Raw genomic sequence first — 22,830 nt, forward strand, 5'->3', positions numbered from 1 at the left:
CGTACAGTCACCAGCTGCTCTCTTTTGGGTTCCATTGCATCCATGCGCAATGGATGCAGCTGCTCTCTTCAGGGTTCGGCCACACACAGGTTCACTGGCCAGTTCAACCAGCGCATGCATACAACGGAACCCGGAAGAGCAGCTGGCAATGGTGCACGTGCCCACAGAGAGGGCTGTGTGTGCCACCCGTGGCACGCATGCCACAGGTTCGCCATCACGGAAGTAGAGAGGTCCAATGTCAAGGGAGAGGTTTAAATCAGAAATGTGTTCCTCTGTCTTCTGCCCTCTCCCCTTTTATCTTCACATCAAGGGAGCACTGCAACCTAACTTTACTGAGCAATGAATGGGAAATAATCAACGATAGAACCCAACCTAGAACTAAGGAGAAATTCCCTGTCATTGAGAACAATTAATCAGTGGGACGTTTTGCCTTCAGGAGTTGTGGGTGCTCCAACAACGGAGACTTTTAAGAAGAGGCTGGAGAGCCGTTTGTCTGAAACGTTGTAGGGTTTCCTGATTGAGCAGGGGGTTGGTCTAGAAGACCTCCAAGGTCCCTTCTAATTCTGTTATTCTATCGTTCTGTTTAAAAAAAGAAATGATTTGGACAAGATAATCTCTGCCATCTACTGTCTATCCCACCCATTTGCAACTGAATGGGTGTCAATCCAAAATTTGCCAGATTTGAACATTTGTACCTTCTAGATCTCATTCATTCACTCACTGCATATCCCTGCCTTTCTATCAGGAGCAGAAGAAACCAGCATAGATAATGTTGAGCTCAGGGCCCTTTTCAACAATACGATGTTAGGATTCTGTAAAATATAGTGAAATCCATTTTGATTCTAGCTATAGCCCAACCCAGGTTTTGGAGGAGAGATGTCCACCTGCACTCAAGAGTTGGAACAAGTTATGCAATGCAGCCTTGAGTTTGCAGAAGGCAGAGCCAGGTACACCAATGATTAGAATGGAGTTAAGCAATTTCTCTCCTCCTTCAATATTTATTTATACTCGCCTATAATCCAGCGTTGCCCGGGTATTTATTTATAGGGGGGAAATGTCCAGACCAAACCTAATTTCTAATGTTGGATTTTTCCCCTTACCAGAGGGAGCCCCCTTGTGGAGTACTGTGAAGGCGTTACCATGGCAGCTCCACTGCACTGTACAGTAGAAGCCATTTAAGGGCATAACAGGCTGCATCTTAACAGAGCACACACTCCGAGGGGTGTTAGGGGTGTCTTACCCCCACAGTATTTTTCTCCAGAGATTAAGTCATTTGTGTACCAAGTTTCGCTGAAATTGCTTGAGGAGTTCCAGACTTATGCTGGAACACACACACATATATACACACAGCCATTTTTATACATAGAGATTTTAATTTTTGCTGCAGCTGCTGCAAGGGAGGAGTTAGCTGAGCAGCCTTGTTGGAAACGGAGAAGCCAAACTTGTTGGATGAGCATCTGTCTCCATCTGAGCTCCCAAACAACTGAACTGGAATCACCCTTATTAACAAAGTCGCTTTACAATAGTGCAAGAGGCAGGGTCTTTTTTCCCCCCTTTTTACAGTCATTTAAACTCTAAGCACAGTCCCCATTGATCAAACTTCCTTTCTGCCACAAGAAGTTGCTGGCTGGAAAGCAGGGCAATGGGGGAGGAGGGGAAATGGGAGGGTCAGACTCAGTTTGCTTGGACAAAGGGGGGAAAAAGAGAGAGAGAGAGAGAAATATCTTGGTTCCTTCCCAAGAAGGCATGCTTTCTCCATGAAGTCAGAGTAGCATATTCTCTCTCCTTAATCAGGAATGAGCCTGCCTGAATGATCAGGCTTTTGCCCTCGTTGTAGATGTTGATGGTTAAAGAGTTGTGTCACTGGCTCATTCTATGATGATTTTCCATTATTGGATTATCTGTTCTTGACTGCCTTGGTTGAATGCGGTTATGCAATCCAAGGGAGGAGGCTGCCAGTAGCATAATCCAGGAGGTAAAAGAGGAGTAACTGAGATGTCCAAAGGAGGAAGAACTTCAGAAAAGGCCTTACAAACATTCAGGCTTTTCTGTCCCTTCGAGATATGTCTTCCCAGGAGAAGGCCGCATATGAAGATGGGTATCATCTTCCAGATATGACACAGAGCTGTCTCTGAACAGAAGTTTAGAAGACACAGTTCCAGTCTTGTTTATTATAAGGGATCATAATAAACACAAGATTGTTCCAGTCTCAAGGACTCAAGATGAGAGCCCACATACCATAGTATTTAAGGAACAAATCCTTCCAAGTAGAGGTCTATCACAATTAGATTTATATACCGATTTTCATAGAGAATTAATGGAGCAAATTGCAAAAAACAACAACAACTAAAGATGAAGCCAATGTTATAAAATTGTGGTAGCATTCTAACTGAAGCAAGGAAAGAAGGAAGTAAGGAAGGAGATGGGAAGGAAGGAAGGAAGGAGGTTAGAAGGAAGGAAGGAACCAGCTGATATACTTTTTCTTTTTTATAATAGATACCTGTGTTCCTTTTTTTCTCTTTTTTTTGTTTTTTCTTTTTTCTTTCCTGCCTTGTCTTTTGTCCTTTTTGTCTTTTTTGTTTTATTTTTGCTTTTTTTTTTTGCTTTTTCTTCTTGATTTTTTCTTTTCCCACTGGTGTGGGCATGTATTGTTCAAGATTATTACCTTTATTAATATTTTTAAATAATAATTACAGTCAAATGAAAATGGATATATGATGATGGTGATATGTATGAATATCTGAGTCAAAATGCTTGAGTTAATATGAGTTATGTTTGTTGACTGTGGAGGAGATGTACCAAAGTTTATTTGTGATCGACTGATACACTTTCTATAGATGTAAAGAAAGATGTTGTACTTGTTTCAAATTAAAATTAAAAATTTCTTAATTAAAAAAAAAAAGAAGGAAGGAGATGGGAAGGAAGGAAGGAAGGAAGGAAGGAAGGAAGGAAGGAAGAAGGTTGGAAGGAAGGAAGGAAGGAAGGAAGGAAGGAAGGAAGGAAGGAAGGAAGAAAGGAAGAAGGTTGGAAGGAAGGAAGGAAGGAAGGAAGGAAGGAAGGAAGGAAGGAAGGAAGGAAGGAAGGAAGGAAGGAGATGGGAAGGAAGTAGGCAGGCAGGCAGGAGAATGGAATGGGAAGGAGTTTTATACAGAACAGAAAGGACTTCTTACCTTGCATCCTGGAGAACGGATTAAAATGAATCTGTTTTTCCGTTTCAGGAGGGCTCGCAAATCTTGGCATCGATCATAATGCTCCAGTTCAAAACTCTCAACACATTTCTGTTCCTCCTGTAAGAGACAACACTACGTTTTTCTCTCTCTATTGTAAAGCGTGAGATGTGACACCCCTCTGCAAGACAGGCACTAATGATCCCAGATTAGGGAAGTCTATGCTTGTGCTGCACCTCAACTCAATATCTGGAGTCTGATCCAGTTCGAATAACACCTACTGGAGTAACTAGAAATCAACTTGTTAGCCTCCAAGCAATTTCTCCCCTAGTTTGTGGGCATCTGAAAGAACAAAGTCTTGTCAACAATATCTATGCGATGATATCATCACTCTCTTGGTCTTACCTGAACTGTTATTTTAAGAGGTGTTTGCAGGATGGTCCAGTGATGGTATTCTCACAGCCAATTGGCCTTGAGACTGGGTTGAAGCTGAAGTCACGCCTCTGGGCTCCTCTCCTCTGACTCCAGTTTCAATCCAGTCTGACCAAAGAGAGGATGAAAATTATTGATCTCTCTGTGCACTTGTGCCATTGCATAAATCAAAGGTTACTTATTTTCAGCCTGCATAAATACAGGTGAGGAGAGAGAGACTTTCTTCTGTTTTGCATAATTAATACTTCTTAAACTTAAATATGCTGCATGCTGAGTCACTGATCTGGAAGTAAAAAGAAGCAGCAGCAAGCAAAGGAATGAGCAACTTGACTGAGATATAACCCAAACGCTCCACCCCAGCTCGTTCTTGATTTCAAATTATATTTAATTCCCTTCTTGGGGAAAAAAAAGGACCACTTGAACTTGCTCTTGCTGACTGCAGTAGTGAAGTAGTTTAGAATTCTGACCAGCATATGAAAGAAAGCATATTTCAAACCTACCTTTTCAACCAACACCCTTTTCATGATCCCAAGGGGAAAAAATCAGTTTTTATGAAGCATAAGCATATCTTGCATAAATTACAGCAAAGCGTTTCAGGTCACCTCAACAGCCAGCAGAGACCCTGTGACAGAAGCATTTTATGTTCTGAAACCGAGTTCCTCACATGTATGAAATGTAACGCTTTCTTGGCTAAACCATAAATATATTTCGCACATAATTGTAGGTGAAAAGAGGGCAGGAAATAATAACGAGTACCAGGCATCTATGGATGCAATGTTAGCTGCTAAATCTCACTCCCAGCCATCCCCACACAGGGGAACAAATACACTACTAAACATCCCAGACTTAAAAGAACCGTCATCTACTTAATTCAGTTGAAATAATTAAGAACAGCAGCTGAGTGAAATGTATCCTGTTCCAAATGGGCCCAGTTATTGTATGAGAAAAGTAGGTTAATCCAAGAACATCCTGTCTATCTATTGCACTTATGCAAAAGAACCTGCAGTGATCATAAGCAAGAGCCAGAAAAGGTTGGAGGCAGATTTCTGATTCTGAGATGATGGGTTAAGTCCTTTCTGTTTGACACCTTTCATCGTGATTGGCAACAAACAAAAAGAAAAAAGGATGTGCAAAGAAGGAAGGAAGGAAGGAAGGAAGGAAGGAAGGAAGGAAGGAAGGAAGGAGTAAAAATAATCTCAAATTGTAAGTGTACCGTATACCCGGAGAGGAATATTAAAAATAGTGGCTATAAATAAAAATGCAATCCATTTCATCACAGTGGGCCAAAAAACTAACTAGCTGAATCATCTCCCTGCTCAGTTGGCCGCTTGGCTGATGAGTGGCAACTTCCAAGAATCCTGCTAATCTTCTTCATTTTAAGCTGTGTTTTGGCTTGCAAACCCTTTTCTCATCTTCCTTCCAAATCAGTTTTCCTGATCTTTACGGTTTGTAAAATAGGGCAACAGAGCAAGCCTTAATGGTCATCCTTCACAGTTAGAATCTATCCATCTCCCTCCCTCCCTCCCTCTCTCTCTCTCATGATGGTCAGTCCTCACATTTACAACCTCACAATCACATGATCAACATCTGGCCAATTCCTAACTGGTGGACACTTACAACTACTGCAAGGACCCACATTTATACGATCACTCTTCTCTTGCTTCACAGCCGGTACCCAACCAGTCCAGGAAAAAGCTGGCAGTGAAATCATAAGCCATCGTTTTACAATGTCTCCCTTAATGACCCGCAGCGATTTGCTTAACAATCCCAGTGGAAGTGAGATTATAAATCCATCACAATCGCGTGGAGTTTTGTCGGTCCCCACTGGGGTCACTATGTGAGGATTACCTGTGCTTCATTTTTATCTACCCGATGCTTTAATGGATGATCTCTGGACCTAAACTTTTAACAGAAGAAGAAACATTCCCGATGAGGGGGAGAAGGAACCAAAGTGAAGCCCAAGCAAGGAAGAGCATTTTTGTGTTTGGAACAAGTCCATGAGTTTGTTGAGACTCCTCTGACTAGTTCTGGAGAACCGGTAGTGAAAATTTTGAATAGTTCAGAGAACCAGCAAATACCACCTCTGACTGGCCCCACCCCCATCTATTCTCTGCCTCCCGAATCCCAGCTGATCGGGAGGAAATGAGGATTTTGCAGTAACCTTCCCCTGGAGTGGGGAGGGAATGGAGATTTTACAGTATCCTTCCCCTGTCACGCCCATCAAGCTATGCCACGGCCACAGAACCGGTAGTAAAATTTTTCGAATCCCACCACTGTTCTCTTCCCTTGTCTTACCTCATTTTCGTACACCAAGAGCTGGTTTTTACAGAGCCGGATGTAACGCTCTTTCCAAAGACTCAGAAAGCCCCCGCTGCTCTTCTTGACCCAGCCAACTTTATCTCCTGAAGTGGGACTCTTTGACTTCTCCGAATTTTCCTGTTTCAAACCCTAGAATAAAACCAGGAAAAAAAAAAGACAGGTATTACTAGGTATTCGTAAGCTGCTTTTGCAAAAGTCCTGATTTTCTAAGTTTTCCCTCTGACCTTCAGGGGTGATGGAGAGTCCCTTAACTATGGTTCAATAAGCAAAAGATAGTGTTCACCCAACATGCATGACCAAAATGAAACAAGACTGCTTTGGTTTAAATAATATGTGAATTCAGAGGTGTTCTACTTTCCCGATACTTTGCTAAAATATTGTTCTGAGATGCATGAAGCTGCGTCCTCGTCCCAATAAACCCCTTTTATTTAATTTATGGTGAATTCCTCTCCAGCAAAGACCCGGCACACAGTCTTTAAAGATAGTTCACAATTACCGACCTTTATCACGCTTGGAGAGTAGCCAAGGTGATATCTTTCAGACACCACAATAGTTGGCAAGAATGCAGGAATGAACTAATTGTCTCCTGCAAACTCCACTCCCCTTTCGCTCCTCTTTTATTCCCTATGGAAGGGGCCATTCACCGTCCATCTGTGGCCTTACTCCCAAGTCAACCCTCGTTCTTTAGCTGTTCCCTTCATCTGGCAGCTCTGCGCATGGGCACACTGGGAACAGGCTCAGCTGTTCGTCTGCCTCACAGATGTCTGACTCTGAAGGCAGTTGATAACTGTCGAATGGCCCTGGTCCCCTCTGTGCCTTCAACACAGAGCCCTCGTCAGAGCCTTTCCAAGACTCCAGGACTGACCCATGTTCCTCCCTAACCTCCTCATGTCTGATTCTGCTGGTGGGCCACAATAAATATAAATAAAACATTTGACTATCTCAAAGGACACCCACACCTAAGACATTCATGTGTCAAAGATGAACAGGAAAATATTTGTTGGCCACGCAAGTTACCCAACACATTTGAGGGCCTGTGTCAAAGTGTTACAGTGCCCTTTCCATCAGTTCTAGGTCCAGATCAGAGGTAGGTTGCTCCTGGTTTGGCCTGGATCAGGTGAACTCGTAATGGTTGCGGCGGGAGGCTCCACCCACCTGCCTGGATGCTTCTACACATGCGCAGAAGCGTTGTGCACGTGCAAACTGGTAGTAAAAAAATTAGAAACCCACCACTGGTCCAAATACCAACCAAACAGGTGAAACTTTCAAGATTGATGACACAAGAAGGTCTCCCAACATATCCGAAAACCAAAAAGTCGATTACTTAGGACAAGCTGTGAGGCTCACACAATTGTGCCTTCCACAAAGGAGTGTTTTCATGACTTATCTGGAACCTCTATCATTTGCAACCACAATTTCACACTGCCCTGTGGTAGGGCTGGCCCCGAATGCCTCTCTTACTGCAATGGTGGAAAACTCATTTCTTTTTGCTAACTCTTCCCACCAGAGGCACTACCAACAGGAATATCACGACAAAATGCATTGGCTCTCCGTGTTTACTGATCCCAAGTCTCCCCTTGAGCTTGAATGGAGGATGAGAAGCCAAAGAGAAGGACGGGGGGGAATGCAGGAAAGATGATTATACGTTGAAGTACAGGATGTTCATACAGAAATTCCCCTTGGCCAATTTATAATAAAATCAATGCAAGACTACTACTCTGAAGCCAAGAGAAGGTTTCTGAGTTTCTTCTTCTTCTTCTTTGGGAAACCAAAACCAAAAATTAAAAGATTCCTTCCCATTAGTATGAATTATATTTAAAAAAAAGATTGTAAGTCTAATGTGCTAATTTAGCTTCTTGCCCGAGCAGAAATATAAGGCCTCTGGCTTGAGCTGGGCCTCTCCACCTAAATAATTGGAGCCAGGATTTCCTCTTCTGTCTCAAGCTGATTGGGAAACTTCACATACAGGCAACCCGGTTCTAAATCTGGAATAGAACAAATGAGCTGGAAGAGACCTGGATGTCTTCTAGTCCAGCCCCCCCTGCTGAATCTGATTTTTGTTCTGACCAAGGCTTCCCAAGAGCATGAAGCAAACTCCTGGTTCCGACAAAAAAACCCTTTTATTAATTTGCTGTGAATTCTGCTCATTCACATCCAGCAAAGTCTTTCAAGGGAGGATTTACAGTCACACACCTTATCTGGCTTGGAGAGCTGCCAGGCCGATATCTGCAAAACTTGGCAAGGAATCTCGGAGTCACAAACCAATTAAGCAAACTAATGGTCTCCTGCAAACTCCACTCCCCTTTCGCTCCTCTTGTATTTCCTCTGGAAGGGGCCCTTCATCATCCACTTGCGGCCTTACTCCCAAGTCGACTCCTGTTCTTTAGCTGTTCCCTTCGTCTGGCAACTCTGCCCATTCGCAAACTGGGAACAGGCTCCAGCTGTTCGTCTGCCTCACTGATGCCTGACTCTGAAGGCAGCTGATAACTGTCAGAAGGCTGTGGCTCCCTCTCTGCCTCCGACATAGAGCCCTCTTCAGAGCCTTCCCCAGACTCCAGGACTGGCCCAGGTTCCTCCCCAACCTCCTCACTGTCTGAATCTGCCACTGGCTCTGCTGGGTGTTGGCGAGCCACAACAATTTTAAAGACTAAAATCAGATTAAAATCTGATTTTAGACATTGTCACATTGCACCAGAATTTGCAATGTGTATATAAGTCTGCTACTGCTGTTGTTTTTTTAAAACCGTTAAATAAACTTCAGAGACCATTCTGAAGAACAGATCTTCAACATATAGTTTGTCCTTGACGGTCTATACCTCTTATCCATTTTTTTTTTTTTTTAAATCTGGTCTCGGAATGACTGGATCTCTACCATTAAAGGTTTGCGCACATCACTTCAGCAGAATCCCACAGGGTATTTCCAAAAATGTACACTTTATGCTCTGTGTGATTTCCTCCAAGCTTCCTAAAGGCAAGAGGTTTCCATTGTCTAAGCCAAGCACCATTCAGTTCTATTTCACGACATCTACAACATTCACGGGCATACAAAACTTTTGCCAGACCAATTCTTGAATACAGCTTGTCTGCCTGGAATCCACACTGTATTTCGGGCCTTAATACGATTGAGCGGGTCCAGAAGTATTTCACAAGAAGAATCCTCCACTCCTCTGCTCACAATAGAATCCCTTATGCCACCAGGCTCAAAATTTTGAGCTTGGACAACCTTAACTATGCCACCTACGGTTTGATCTAAGCATAGTACACAAAATTGTCTGCTACAACGTCCTACCTGTCAATGACTACTTCAGCTTCAACCATAATAATACACGGGCAAACAATAGATACAAACTCAAGGTAAACCACTCCAACCTCGATTGCAGAAAATACAACTTCAGCAACAGAGTGGTCAATGCCTGGAATGCTCTACCTGACTCTGTTGTTACATCCTCAAATCCCCACAGCTTCAACCTTGAACTGTCTAGTGTGGACCTCACCCCATTCCTAAGAGGTCCATTAATGGGGCGGGTATAAGCGCACCAGTGTGCCTACCATCCCTGTTCCACTGTCCCCATTTATTTGTATTCATTTCTTTCTTTCATGTCTCTGTTCATATTTATACCTGCTATCTTCTACATGTTTGGCAAAGTAATAAATAGATAAATAAATCTAATTGATGCTGAAGGGAGAAGTCGCTGTCTTTAGAGACCAGGCCTTCCTTTCTTCATCAGATCCCAAAATTAGAACTTCCTGAATAATGATTTACATTGTTTTGGATCCAGACTTTTTTTTTTAAAAAAAGGCAAATCACCTGAAGGAAGGAAAGAAATAATAGTAATAATTAGTTCATGCATTCAAAGATGCATAGAGAGACATTGAAAAGGACATGGTCTGTTGGAAATAAAGACTTATTTGGAATCAGATTGTTGCAAAGTATTTTTGACCAAGCTAAAATGTAATGAGTAAGTCCTCATTATACTGGACAGAACTGCTACCAATTGTTTATCTTAGAATAAGGGGGACAACCTATTTCCTTTAGGGTGCAGGATTTACAAAACTAGCATAAAGCACTATTCAACATACTTCAAAATCCCTTTGCCAGTAGATCTGTCCAGATCTGTGGAAAACTCTTCCTTCCCTTCCTTCCTGGCCATTTACTGGATAGGAGGGTGGGTGGGCAGGAAGGGAGGGTTAAATATGGATGAGCTTGTGTTGATGGAAAGGTGGAGAAGATGATGAAGGTGGAGAGGAAGATAACACTAAAAATTCAGGACATGACTTCTCTATAAACGAAGATGAGAAAAAAAACCCAGGTTATACGTATTTTCTGCTTACAATGGCTAGGAATTATGAAGGCTGAGGTTGAAGACATCTGGATGGCATCTGGTGGGGAAGGACAGCTCCACCTTGGTTTAAAACAGGGGTAGGGAACAATGGCCCTTTTATGGCCCAGGACAGCTCAGGAATTCTGGGAGTTGAAGTCCACAAGTCATAAAGAGGCCATGGATTCCCATCTCAATTGTCTTAACTAGAAACGCTAGAGGATTGAGCCACAGATCTGCTACACAAAATGTTGGTTCTACCTGTGGTTTCTTACCAAGATGTTTAGTAGAAGAAATCTATTTTGCTGAAAAGACCATCTATACATCCCAGCCCATCTTTTCAAAAGACTGCTGGGTGTTTTCAAGTTCAGTGCTATGAACTGAGCACCTACACCAGAGGTGGAGAATCGTGGCCCCTTTATGATTTGTGGACTTCAACTTGTGGACTTCACTTGAAGTCCACAAGTTGTTTTTTAAAAAGACCATTTTTCGCCACCCTGACCTACACTCTAGAAAGTAGGATACCTTGTTAAGGAGTTCAAGGTTGTAGGAAAGGCACGAAGTTTGAAAAACGCAATATTGAAGAAGTTGGTTTTTATCTGTGCTAAAAACTAATATTTTTCTCTAGAACCTCCGAGCTTTCATTGAGGGTTTTTAAGGTAGCAAGTAGCTAGCCCACATAACATTTAACCGAGATCCAGACATGACTTTGGAGCAGCTATGGCGAACCTTTTCAGCACCAAATGCCCAAAACGGAACATATGTGCAAGCCCATGCATGTGCACACCAGAGCGCCAGAAACTCAAAGACCAGCTGGGCAGTGCGCAGCCAGCAAGCTGGTCTTTGTGCACGCTGGAGCACTGGAAGCCCAAAGACCAGCTGGCTGGCATGCACATTCTTGTTTTTGGCCCGGTTTTAAAAGAGCCGAGGTGGCGCAGTGGTTAGGGTGCAGTACTACAGGCCACTTCAGCTGACTGTTATCTGCAGTTCAGCGGTTCTAATCTCACCGGCTCAAGGTTGACTCAGCCTTCCATCCTTCCGAGGTGGGTGAAATGAGGACCCAGACTGTGGGGGCGATATGCTGACTCTGTAAACCGCTTAGAGAGGGCTGAAAGCCCTATGAAGCGGTATATAAGTCTAACTAACTGCTATTTGAGGCCATTTTCAGGCCGTTTTCAGTCACCCATGAAGACCAGCTAGAGGCAATGGTTTCTGAAAATTCCTGGCCAGGAAAACTGCAAGGATTTGTCCAGGCAGTCTCTGAGAATTGAACATGATTGAATGGAAGAAAAGAAGAAGCCATGATTCTAGAGTCTCTTCGACATTTCTAAATAGAGAAAGACAGTCCATTTTAAAATATATTTTAAATCAGCCTGCTGTGAATGTGTTCTCAAAGGCACTTGGGACACATATCCAAATTTCCATCAAAGTTCATACAAATGTTTATGCTTTTCCAAGAGAAGCTACATTTACAGGAAACAGACTGAACAGTTGGTTTATCAATCACCCAGTAACTCTTCCCTTGTTCAGGGTTCAGACTGACTGACTGAGGGTGTATAGAATATCTAAAAATGAATACAAATAACCAAAGAGTATATATATACAGAAATGGGTGGGGAGAAGAGAAATGAGATAGAGAAATGGAACAGAAATGAATTCTGCTCACTCACCAGTGCCTCTTAAGCTTCCAGCCTATCAGAATTACGTACCTTGTTAATTTTGATAGCAATAAAATAAGGAAGTACCAATATGGACCACTTCCACAATTAGCTGGGATCATATAGAATTAACAGAGTTGGAAGGGACCTTGGAGGTCTTCTAGTCCAACCCCTTGTACAAGCAAGAGATCCTAAGCCACTCTGGACAAATGGCTGTCCAATCTCTTCTTAAAATCTTCTAGTGATGGAGCACTCTCATCATCATTTAATATATTGGATGATGGATACAATACACTAAACAACACCAATAGTTGTGTGTTGGTTTTGCATGTTGCAGGACTTCATCTAATTGTGGTTTATAAAATGAACCATGGCTTAGTGCAATGGCCGAAGTAGTCTAGGACCACATAAGCTATTATCGGAGCAGTGGTGGCACAATGGTTACAGTGCAGTACTGCAGGCTACTTCTGCTGACTCCCAGCTGCCTACAATTTGGCAGTTCGAATCTCACCAGGCTCAAGGTTGACTCAGCCTTCCATCCTTCCGAGGTGGGCAAAATGAGGACCCAGATTGTTGGGGAAAAGAGGCTGACTCTGTAAACCGCTTAGAGAGGGCTGTAAAGCATTGTGAAGCGGTATATATGTCTAAGCGCTATTGCTATCTGTCAAAGCACAAAATCCATCTGATCTGCATCTACACTCCCTCTGAGCAATGTGCTGAGCCATTAAGACCCCATCATGGCCACCATGCATATAAATACTGTTTGTGTATGGCTGAGAATTCTTGGATGCAAAAATTCCCTTTGCTATTTTGCTGCTTTCAGGATGCAAGTGATATTTGCTCAGTTTGTATTTTTAGAAGCTAAGGCTTAAACGCATCACAACTCTTAGCCTGGAGCGTGTTCTATAGGACAATAGCATTTTATTTCCGAGCAGAACTGCGCAAGCGAGCACTGTAAGTTACTCTGAATGTGAAGCTTTTTGAGGGTCAACAAAATTACTCTTATGCTGCAGTGATAACAACAATATCCAGATGAGCCCACAGTGGCACAGTGGTTAGAGTGCAGTACTGCAGGCTACTTCTGCTGACTGCCGGCTGCTTTCAATTTGACAGGTCGAATCTCACCAGGCTCAAGGTTGACTCAGCCTTCCATCCTTCCGAGGTGGTTAAACGAGGACCCAGACTGTTGGGGGCAGTAGGCTGACTCTGTAAACCGCTTAGAGAGGGCTGTAAAGCACTATGAAGCGCTATATAAGTCTAAGTGCTTTTGCTGTTGCTAGTCACAACCTAAGGTTATCTCGGGTCCGTAATTTGAAATTAATTCAATATAAACCAAATTTTGTGCTTTCAACTTTTGTCGACTCATATAGCTTGCTTAGATAAAGGGCCCTAAAAGAAATCTACTGAAGGTATCAGGAAGTTGAGTCTTTCCTGTCACCTTCAGATCTGTGTACAAATTTAGGCATACTGGGACTTCTAACCGAAGCCTTTTTGATGCCATTTTTAGAAGCAGGATGCTTTTTTAAACACTTATTCTTGCACACACGGCCTTAAGCTGTTGCACCCTTCAAGACAGCCTGCAAATAACTTACACAAAATACTGCAGCTCTGATATCTTGTCTGCTTTGCTCCCAAATAATACTGTGTACAAGTGTCCTCACGTGAAAGTATCACAAAGAACTTTAAGATAAAGGTTCCCCTCGCACCTATGTGCTAGTTGTTCTTGACTCTAGGGGGCGGCGCTCCTATCCGTTTCAAAACCAAAGAGCCAGCAACGTCTGAAGACATCTCCGAGGTCATGTGGCCGGCATGGTGCACAGAATGTGGCTACCTTCCCACCAAAGTTGGTCTCTATTTTTTCTACTTGCATTTTTACGTGCTTTTGAACTGCTAGGTTGGCAGAAGCTGGGACAAGTAACGGGAGCTCGCTCCGTTATATGGTGCTAGGGATTCGAACCGCCGACCTTTCTGATCAACAAGCTCAGCGTCTTAGTTACTGAGCCCCTTACACAGAACTTTAGCTTGTCGTAAAAATTTACACTGCATTTTTCTGCATAACTGACCCCAGGTATATGTCACTGTTAAGATCCTTGCAATAGCTTTGAAAAGAGGTATTTCCAGTTGCTGGAATCTGCAAGCTTTGTTCCTCCTAATTCATGTTTTTGTAGTTGTCCAAATGAACCAGAAAAGGATGCACCTGCGCAGGTTCTGACACAGATTCTTCACGTGAGACCCACCCACCCCTTTAGCAAGGAGAGAGAGAGGTACACGTGCAACCAAGTTAACTCAATTCTTTCTGACTCTACACTGGCTGGGTGCACACCAAGTCTAAATACCACGTCAAGATTACATTAAGCCTTTCTTCCTTGTCTAAACTTTCTTCCAAGCAGCAAATAAAAGAAAATATGTACAGTTGGTGAAACTGACAGTTAAATTGACAGGTGTATGTCAAGACTTCTGAAAAAAATAAAACACCAATACAATCTATAATACAGGTAATCTTCAAATTACAACAACAAATTTATGTGGCCAAGTAGAACATTCACTAAGTGAGTTTGTCCCATTTTACGGCTTCTCTTGCCACAGTTGGTAATTTACAATACAATACAATACAATGCAATAGCAGAGTTGGAAGGGACCTTGGAGGTCTTCTAGTCCAACCCCCCGCCTAGGCAGGTAACCATATATCATTTCAGACAAATGGCTATCCAACATCTTCTTAAAGACTTCCAGTGTTGGGGCATTCACAACTTCTGAAGGCAAGCTCTTCCACTGATTAATTGTTCTAACTGTCAGGAAATTTCTCCTCAGTTCTAAGTTGCTTCTCTCCTTGATCAGTTTCCACCCATTGCTTCTTGTTCTACCCTCAGGTGCCTTGGAGAATAGCTTGACTCCCTCTTCTTAGTGGCAACCCCTGAGATATTAGAAGACTGCTATCATGTCTCCCCTGCTCCTTCTTTTCCTTAAACTAGACATACCCAGTTCCTGCAACCGTTCTTCATATGTTTTAGTCTCCAGTTCACTAATCATCTTTGTTGCTCTTCTCTGCACTCTTTCTAGAGTTTCACCATCTTTTCTACATCGTGGTGACCAAAATTGAATGCAGAATTCCAAGTATAGCCTTACCAAGGCATTATAAAGTGGTATTAACACTTCACGTGATCTTGATTCTATCCCTCTGTTTATGTAGCCTAGAACTGTGTTGGCTTTTTTGGCAGCTGCTGCACACGGCTGGCTCATATTTAAATGGTTGTCCACTAGGACTCCAAGTTCTCTCTCACAGTTACTACTATTAAGCAACTGTGAAATTTAGCAATTGTTAATCAGTGAATCATTGCATTTGTTGAATTGATAACATGGTTAAGTGAGTCTGGATTTCCCATTGGTTGCGCTGATCACATGACTCCAGGTTGCATCATATTTCTGCAACTATCATAAATATGTATCAGCTGCCAAGCATCTGAATCTTGATCATGTGACCATGGGGATGCTGCAATGGACGTTAAGTGTGAAAAATCATCGTAAGTCACCTTTTTCAGTGCCACTGTAACTTTGAACGGTCACTAAATTAACGATTATAAGTCGAGGACTACCTGAATCAGGAAGGAAAGAAAAAAAGAAAGAAAGCAAAGAAAGGAAAATAAAATAAAATAAAGGAAAATAGAAAGGAAAAAAATACAAAGCAATGGCTTTTGATGTTCTCCACAGCAGGCATAATAAGCACAATTATATTTTAACCAATCACTCTATAGTTATGCCGTATCTCTCTAGGACCTATCCTGTCTAATTGTCAGAATTATACATCACAAGTTAGTTTTTTCCCCACTTCTGTCCCTAAGAGTCTTCCAGTCACTCATAAATGTAGATAATGTCTTTTCTCTAATCAAAGAAGTCAAAATTTTGTCAGTTTCGCTGACCAGAGTGGGCAGCGCTGAATCTTTCCCTCTCTTGTGCATACAATAACTGCGTGGCAGTAAGCCACCTATTGGAATAACGTAAAATTTCTGGGCCTGACATCTGAAAGTTACCTGGAAATCATCAGCATGTAACCAGGGGAGCCTGCAAACAGGTATAAATGGGGGCCAGTTGCCACGGGCTTAAAATGCGACCATCCCACATGACTACAGGAGGGGCAGCAATCAGAACATTTGAGTCATAAATACCCCTCTTTTGACATCTGTTGTGACATCAAACAGTCAGTAAGAGAATGGTCGTAAGTCAAGGATTACCCACAAACTACGTAATAGCTGTCCTGAACTAGTCTTCCCAAGAGCATGAAGCAAACTCCTTGTCCCGACAAAAACCCCTTTTATTAATTTACTGTGAATTCTTCTCATTCACATCCAGCAAAATCTTTCAAGGGAGGATTTACCGTCATAGACCTTCTCTGGCTTGGAGAGTTGACAGGCCGATATCTGCAAAACTTGGCAAGGAGTCTCAGAGAGTCACGAACCAATTAAGCAAACTAATTGTCTCCTACAAACTCCACTCCCATTTTGCTCCTCTTTTATTTCTTCTGGGAGGGGTCATTCATCGTCCACCTGTGGCCTTATTCTCAAGTCGACCCCTGTTCTTTAGCTGTGGCCTTCGCCTGGCAACTCTGCACATGAGCACACTGGGAACAGGCTCCAGCTGTTCATCTGCCTCTCTGATGTCTGACTCTGAAGGCAGCTGATAATTGGCACACAGCCTTGGCCCCCTCTCTGCCTCTGACACAGAGCCCTCATCTGAGCCTTCCCCAGACTCCAGGACTGGCCCATATCCCTCCCCAACCTCCTCACTGTCCAAATCTGTTGCCAGCTCTGTTGGCTGCTGGCGGGCCACAGCAATAGCTTAGAGCAGTAGTTCTCAACCTGTCAACACAGGGGGTTCCCAAAGGCTGGAGGAAATGTTATGATTTAAATCTTGACTTAAAGTCTTGGAGGTCTCATGGCCACAAAAGGTATTTAAAGGGGGGCCGTGTTGAGAACCTACTGGCTTAGAATGCAGGACCATCCCTTCCCATTCCAACCATTAAGTTAAAATAGAGGCTGGGGTTTGTTTGTATGGTTTCCATGACACCCACAGAAGTGAAGACGAGGGATGTCAGCGTGGAGAAAGGGAACACCCATGATTGTGCATTAGCTTAAGGCCACCCATAAGCTGAAGTTGGTAGCTATAGGTTTTGTTATTGTTGTTCTTCCCGATATCGCCTTGCAAAAACCCTTTTTTAGAGGAAAACTTTGTGCACGAACCGTTGCGCTCCAAGTAGCACATCAGCAGAATTACAGAATGTACATAAGAAATTGTTATGATGCCCTATTTCTTCACACTGTTGGCAGACTAGGCCGCCGCAGTCAGAGTGAAGTTGTCACACCTCATAAAAGCAGCATTATGAAATAAGGAGCAAATTGTTTTGAGTAAAGAAAGCGTGTCTAAAAAGGAAATAAATAGGCGCGGACTAAGCCTCAAAAGGTTTTAAAAAATACATAAAACCGATCCATAAATTCTGTATTCCTTTGGCAATTAAAAAAATATATATTCCAGATGCCGAAAGCAAACAATAACATAAGGACAAGAGCATTATCAATTTGTTCAGAAACATCTCACTGTCCAGTTATGGGGGAAAAACCCATAAAACTGTATCAAATGATCCAGCAAAGTAATTATTATATACCTTAAGCTCTTAATGACATAAGTCAAAAATACAGGAGCAGTTGCCAAATCTTTACACCAGGTGTTAATACATTTGGAAAAATCACCACAATGCCACAAGTTACAATCTTAGCTAAAACTCCTGGTTTTTACCAAGAGAAAGAACAGGAAGGAAATAACTCTTCAGTCACTCCCTAGCTGCAGAATAATTGAAAGGAATAGTTTGCATGAAACGACTGGATTTGCACAACAGAGTGAATCACAAAGTAAGCCGGCCATGTTTTAGGCTAATGCATCGTGCAAAAATCCAGGTAGCAATGTTTAAGCTTAGAGTTCCATGTTGTTTGAATTCAGAGGATTACCGATTGCAGCTCAAGATTCTTGGGATCAGCTCCCTGTTCTCAAGCAATATCAGATCTTTATACGCAGGAAGCTTCAGTAACTGCCTTTCTCCTCTCTGCTGCAGGAGGGTTCCATGTTTGAATTCAGAGAATTGGGTTAATTGAGCAAATGGTGGTTAGGGGAACCAGGAAGAGGCCTACTGGTGCTTCATCTCCAGTTCATTTTCTAGTGGGGGGGGGGGAAATCATTATCAGATACCATAAGTCAATGCTGGGCTGGCACAGACAATGGGTCTTGTTGGGTCGAGGTTGGAATGGAAACTTGCAATGTTGCTCAGCTGCAATTTTCTGGTTAACTCACCACCGTTGAGAGATACTCTCGATCATCCCGGCCAATGATGAGAGAAGGCCTAGGAGCAGGTTGTTTGTGGTATCTGAAGGAAAATAAATTCTCTGGCTTGGTTTTAAGGCAACCTGCTTGCAGAGAAGGGCAACTAAGACGATTAAAGGCCTGGAGACTAAAACATATGAAGAAAAGTTGCAGGAACTGAGTATGTCTAGCCTAGTGAAAAAGAAGGACTAGGGGTTGACATGATAGCAACGTTCCAGTATTTGAGAGGCTGCCACAAAGAAGAGGGGGTCAACTTATTTTCCAAAGCACCTGAAGGCAAGATTTAAAAAAAATAGTGGCTGAAAAGTAATCAAGGAGAGAAGCAACCTGCAATTAAGTAGAAACTTATTGACAGTGAGGACAATTAACCAGTGGAACAGAAGTTGCCTCCAGAAAGTTATGGGTGCTCCATCACTGGAGGCTTTTTAGAAGAGACTGAACAGCCACTTGTCTGAAATTGTATAGGATCTCCTGCTTGACCAGGGGGTTGGACTAGAAGACCTCCAAGGTCCCTCTAATCCGATTGATTAATATGCTAGTTTAAATATATGTCTTGTAATAGCTGCCTGTGGATTACCGATTGCAGCTCAAGATTCTTGGGATCAGCTCCCTCTTCTCAAGCAATGTCAAATCTTTTTAAGCAGGAAGCTTCAGTATCTGCCTTTCTCCTCTCTGCTGCAGGAGGCAGGCAGGGAGCAATAGAGAGAGATCAGCAGATTCACACCCTACCATTGCCATATCCTTATAAAGCATTAAAAGGGCCATTTCCTCATCTGAGAAGGCGGAACAGCTGAAGGGCTCGTGAAAAGCCATTTTTTTCTGTGTGCGGAAGAGCCCCTGTGAGCAGAAGAGGGGGGCAAAAATGACTCGTGGTGCCAGGATAATAGAAATGCCCTGAGTCAGAAAGAACGCAAACAGGTTGTTGGCAGAAGAAGGCAAGACCCTCTTTGAACAGACAAGAGTTGTTAAGCAAAAGAAAAAGAAAAAAAACAGGGGACCAGGGGACACAGAACTAAAAATAATAATAATAATAATAAAAGAGACACAAATGAATCATTTAAACTCTTAAGGTCAAGGACAGGAATGGTTTGCTCTCCATGGGGGGGGGGGGTGAGTTCAGATTCAGAAGCACAAAAGATGCTGGAAATTCTTTGGAAAAGAACGGAATTCTATTTGCAGGACAAGGACCGCTTGTTCTATAATATTCCCATGCAAACGATAAAAATAAAATAAAATGATGCGACTGAAACAAACTCTTTGGAGTTTTCCATCTATAAGTTCTATTTTTGCAACATCAGCGCAGCCGGACAACAGTCACAATTCAGGAAATGGGAACAAATGTGTGCCATGAGTTGCGTTGATAAAAGTTGGTAAAAGTTCCTGAATAAACTACATTCAACCAGGTTCCCATGATATGCTAAGCCAGAAGCTCTCTGCTTGGTTATCCTGGTCTATTCCTCACATCCCTTTCCCACAAGTCATTTCAGTCTCATTAGAGTCAATCAGCTTAATAGAAAACAGACCTCCTTATCTTCCCCTTGCCGCTGATTCTAGACCAGGCTTCCTTCTAGAATTGCTTCTAGAAAAGATAGCAACACAGATTTGTTTTCTTTTTTGCAGAAATGCAGATTTAAATCGATGCATTATTTTTTTCACCCTCCCAAGCTTTCTAAGGCAACTGGCAAAGGATGACGAGGAGCATCTTCTAAATCAAAAGCTGAGTTGAGTAGTAAATTGTTCAATCAGAAGTGGCAGATTTGCATACATCCCCCCTCACTACTGTTTCTGAGCTACAGATCTCAGCAGAGAAAGCAGATGGGAACTCTAATAGAAAAAGGTCCTTTAGGTTGCTTTACCTCTGGTTTTTGGGCACAGCCATTTAACTGTGGCAACCCCTAACCTCCATGGGCATCTGAAGTACAGAGAAAGGATGCCACAATTTTATTTTAATGGGCTACCTAAACAGCTGGCATCCTAGAGCAAAGGACATAGAAATGCTGTTAAGTACTGGATCACAGACTGTGTGAATCCGAGGCTCCATAATTTCCCCCAAGTCCAGCACTTCACACATCTATATTTCTTCTCTGTCTTAATGGATCTTTGGAATGTTAGATGGTAATTCAAGAGGTCATCTAGTCCAACCCCCCCTTCCACATCCGTGCAAGAAAGAAAATAGCAAACCGACAGGCTGCGTTTATGCCACATTCCAAAGGTGGGTTAGTTTGGCTCCCTTATGATTATTATTATCATGATTGTATTATTTTGCAAATTAGGCTACTGGGTACATCATTTATGCACAAATGCAGGAAATGAGATTCAATGAATAAACCATGATTATTTTAAACACAGGTGAAGGTGCCCTATATGAACACACACACAGCCAGGGTAGCTGAAGGACTGAAAGAGAATGCAAAAAGACAGGATTGAATGGGACAGAAACTGCTGGGAGGGAAGGCAGGTTGAGTCCCTGGGGGTGCCCTAGGGCTTTGGTTTAGGGCTCCCCAACCACTCTTCACGGCATTCCCACAAGAGCTAGTCAATCCATACTCCACATCCCGGTCACTTTTCCCAATTTACTAAAGGTGAAGAGTTACTTGCTGGTGGCTTACCTGCCCAAAACACAGGCCTAGGTTTGAACCCCAATCCATCCCTCCCCCAAAATAAAAGGGATTAACCTCTCAAACTGTCTTACTCCTTTGCAAGGAACTTGGAGCATCTCCCAGCCAGACAAGCAAAACTTTTCCTGTCTTTCCCAGCTCATATTTTATCAACTTTGGGGGCTATCAGAGAACTCAATGGCCCCACTCCCTCGCACGGCCCGCCCTCTCCTCCCCTATTTCCCAGGCTGATGCCCCCCCCCCGCAGGAAAACAAACCTTCCCAGCCTTTTTTCTCCACTGCTTTTTTCTTCAGCGTTCCCTCCCGCTTCGTGTCCTCTGCAATCTTGGCAGGCAGGAAGAAAAGGCCCATTTCGCTTCTCTTTCCTCCCCCACTCCCCCCCCCCAACACACACACACACACACACACACACCCCGCCAAGGGCCTCCATCCATCCTCCCTCTTCATCAACTCTTCCCAGCCCAGAAACACAACACAAAACTTAAAAGACCCTTTCCTTCCCCCTTGGCTTAAAACTCACCCAAGTTTAAACTTCGGAGCAAAAACAAAGTCTGGGTTTAAAATCATTTTTTTTTTAAAGGCTGGAGAGGAAAGGGGGGCAGCTCCCGGATTTGGGGAAAAAACTCTCCCCCCTTTTTCTTAAGCAAGGAAAGCCACGCACAGGACTGGAAACTTAAAACTTTGTTTCAACTCCGGACCCCTTTTCAAAAACATGCCTCGTAAACAAACCCTCGCATTACTCACATCTTCCATGGTCGGGAGGTGGAAGGAGCCAGCCGACCAGCTTCCACCCCGTCTCTCCCCAATTGGCCGGCCCGAAAAAGGCCGAGGGATCCGACGGGCGGCGGCTTTTCTTGCACGCCGAAAATGAAAGGAAGAAGCACCGCTGCCGGGCCACCCCCACCCCGCTCCCCACCGCCGCTGCCAGTTTCACGCGCCTCGGGGCGGCTCCATCTCCGCGCACGGACGCGCTCGCTCTCTTCCCACCCCGGCTTCCCACCGCAGAGCCGGTTCGCAGGCAAAAGCCGAGGCAGGGCAAGGCAAAAGGCAAAAAAGGCGGAGCCGACAGGGAGGGGGGGCGGTTGTAACTTGCAAGGGGAGGGAGCGAAGAAAAGTCCTGGGTTCGAAACGCCGCCGCTTGGGGCGCCCCTCCGAAGCCCTCGGCAAACTTTGCGCGCAAGCACCAACAAGAAGTTGCAAGGGACTGCAGTTGCCGCTGTTGCGGAGCTGGGGGTGGGGGTGGAGGAGACCCCCTTCCCCGAGCGTGGGGGCGGAGGGGGGAGGCTGCTAGGGGGACAGGACGTCGTTGGAAGGATGGGGGACGGGGTCCTTGGTGCTCTCCGAGCTTGCTTGTTTTCTGCCAGACGTTTCGTGACCCAAACTAGCTTAAGAGCATCAGTGCTGGCCTGAGGATGCTAACGTCGCCAGACTAAGCCTAGTCGGATAAAATGCTAGGGCTGATGGTGTTACTTGGTTTGGGTTATGGGACGTCTGCAAGAAAACAAGCGAGCTGGGAGAGCATCAAAGACCTCACAGTTGTCCTCCTCCTCCTCTTCCTTCTCCTAGGTGTCCTTCTCCTCCTCCTCCTTCTCCCTGCACACCCCACTCCCTTCCAGCACTGATGATGTTACCTAGTTTGGGTAATGAGAAGTCTGCAAGAAAACAACAAAGCTCAGAGAAGACCATAGGTGTCCTTCTCCTCCCTCTCCCCCTCCTATGAGAGCCGTGGTGGCGCAGTGGTTAGAGTGCTGTACTGCAGCCACTTCAGCTGACTGTTATCTGCAGTTCGGTGGTTCAAATCTCACCGGCTCAGGGTTGACTCAGCCCTCCATCCTTCCGAGGTGGGTAAAATGAGGACCCAGACTGTGGGGGCGATATGCTGACTCTGTAAACCGCTTAGAGAGGGCTGAAAGCCCTAGGAAGCGGTATATAAGTCTAACTGCTATTGCTA

The 22,830-nt window shown here is 43.8% G+C and overlaps 1 protein-coding gene across 1 annotated transcript in view; it reads right to left on the minus strand.

Annotated features, from left to right (window-relative positions):
* PLEKHO2 (pleckstrin homology domain containing O2) overlaps window positions 1–21,844 on the minus strand; it is a 39,229-nt gene extending 17,385 nt beyond the window's left edge. The window contains exons 1-3 of the mRNA XM_087704315.1: window positions 21,624–21,844; window positions 5,895–6,047; window positions 3,171–3,287 (exon numbers count right to left, since the gene is read on the minus strand). Coding sequence (XP_087560441.1) covers window positions 3,171–3,287; window positions 5,895–6,047; window positions 21,624–21,632 — 279 coding nt within the window. The 5' untranslated portion in view covers window positions 21,633–21,844. The remainder of the gene's footprint in view (window positions 1–3,170; window positions 3,288–5,894; window positions 6,048–21,623) is intronic.
* Between the last annotated feature and the right edge of the window lie 986 nt (window positions 21,845–22,830).

This window comes from Thamnophis sirtalis, unplaced genomic scaffold, assembly GCF_051295495.1.
Source record: "Thamnophis sirtalis isolate CommonGarterSnake01/CBP01778 unplaced genomic scaffold, rThaSir2_p1.2 scaffold_2, whole genome shotgun sequence".
Classification (NCBI taxonomy): domain Eukaryota; kingdom Metazoa; phylum Chordata; class Lepidosauria; order Squamata; family Natricidae; genus Thamnophis; species Thamnophis sirtalis.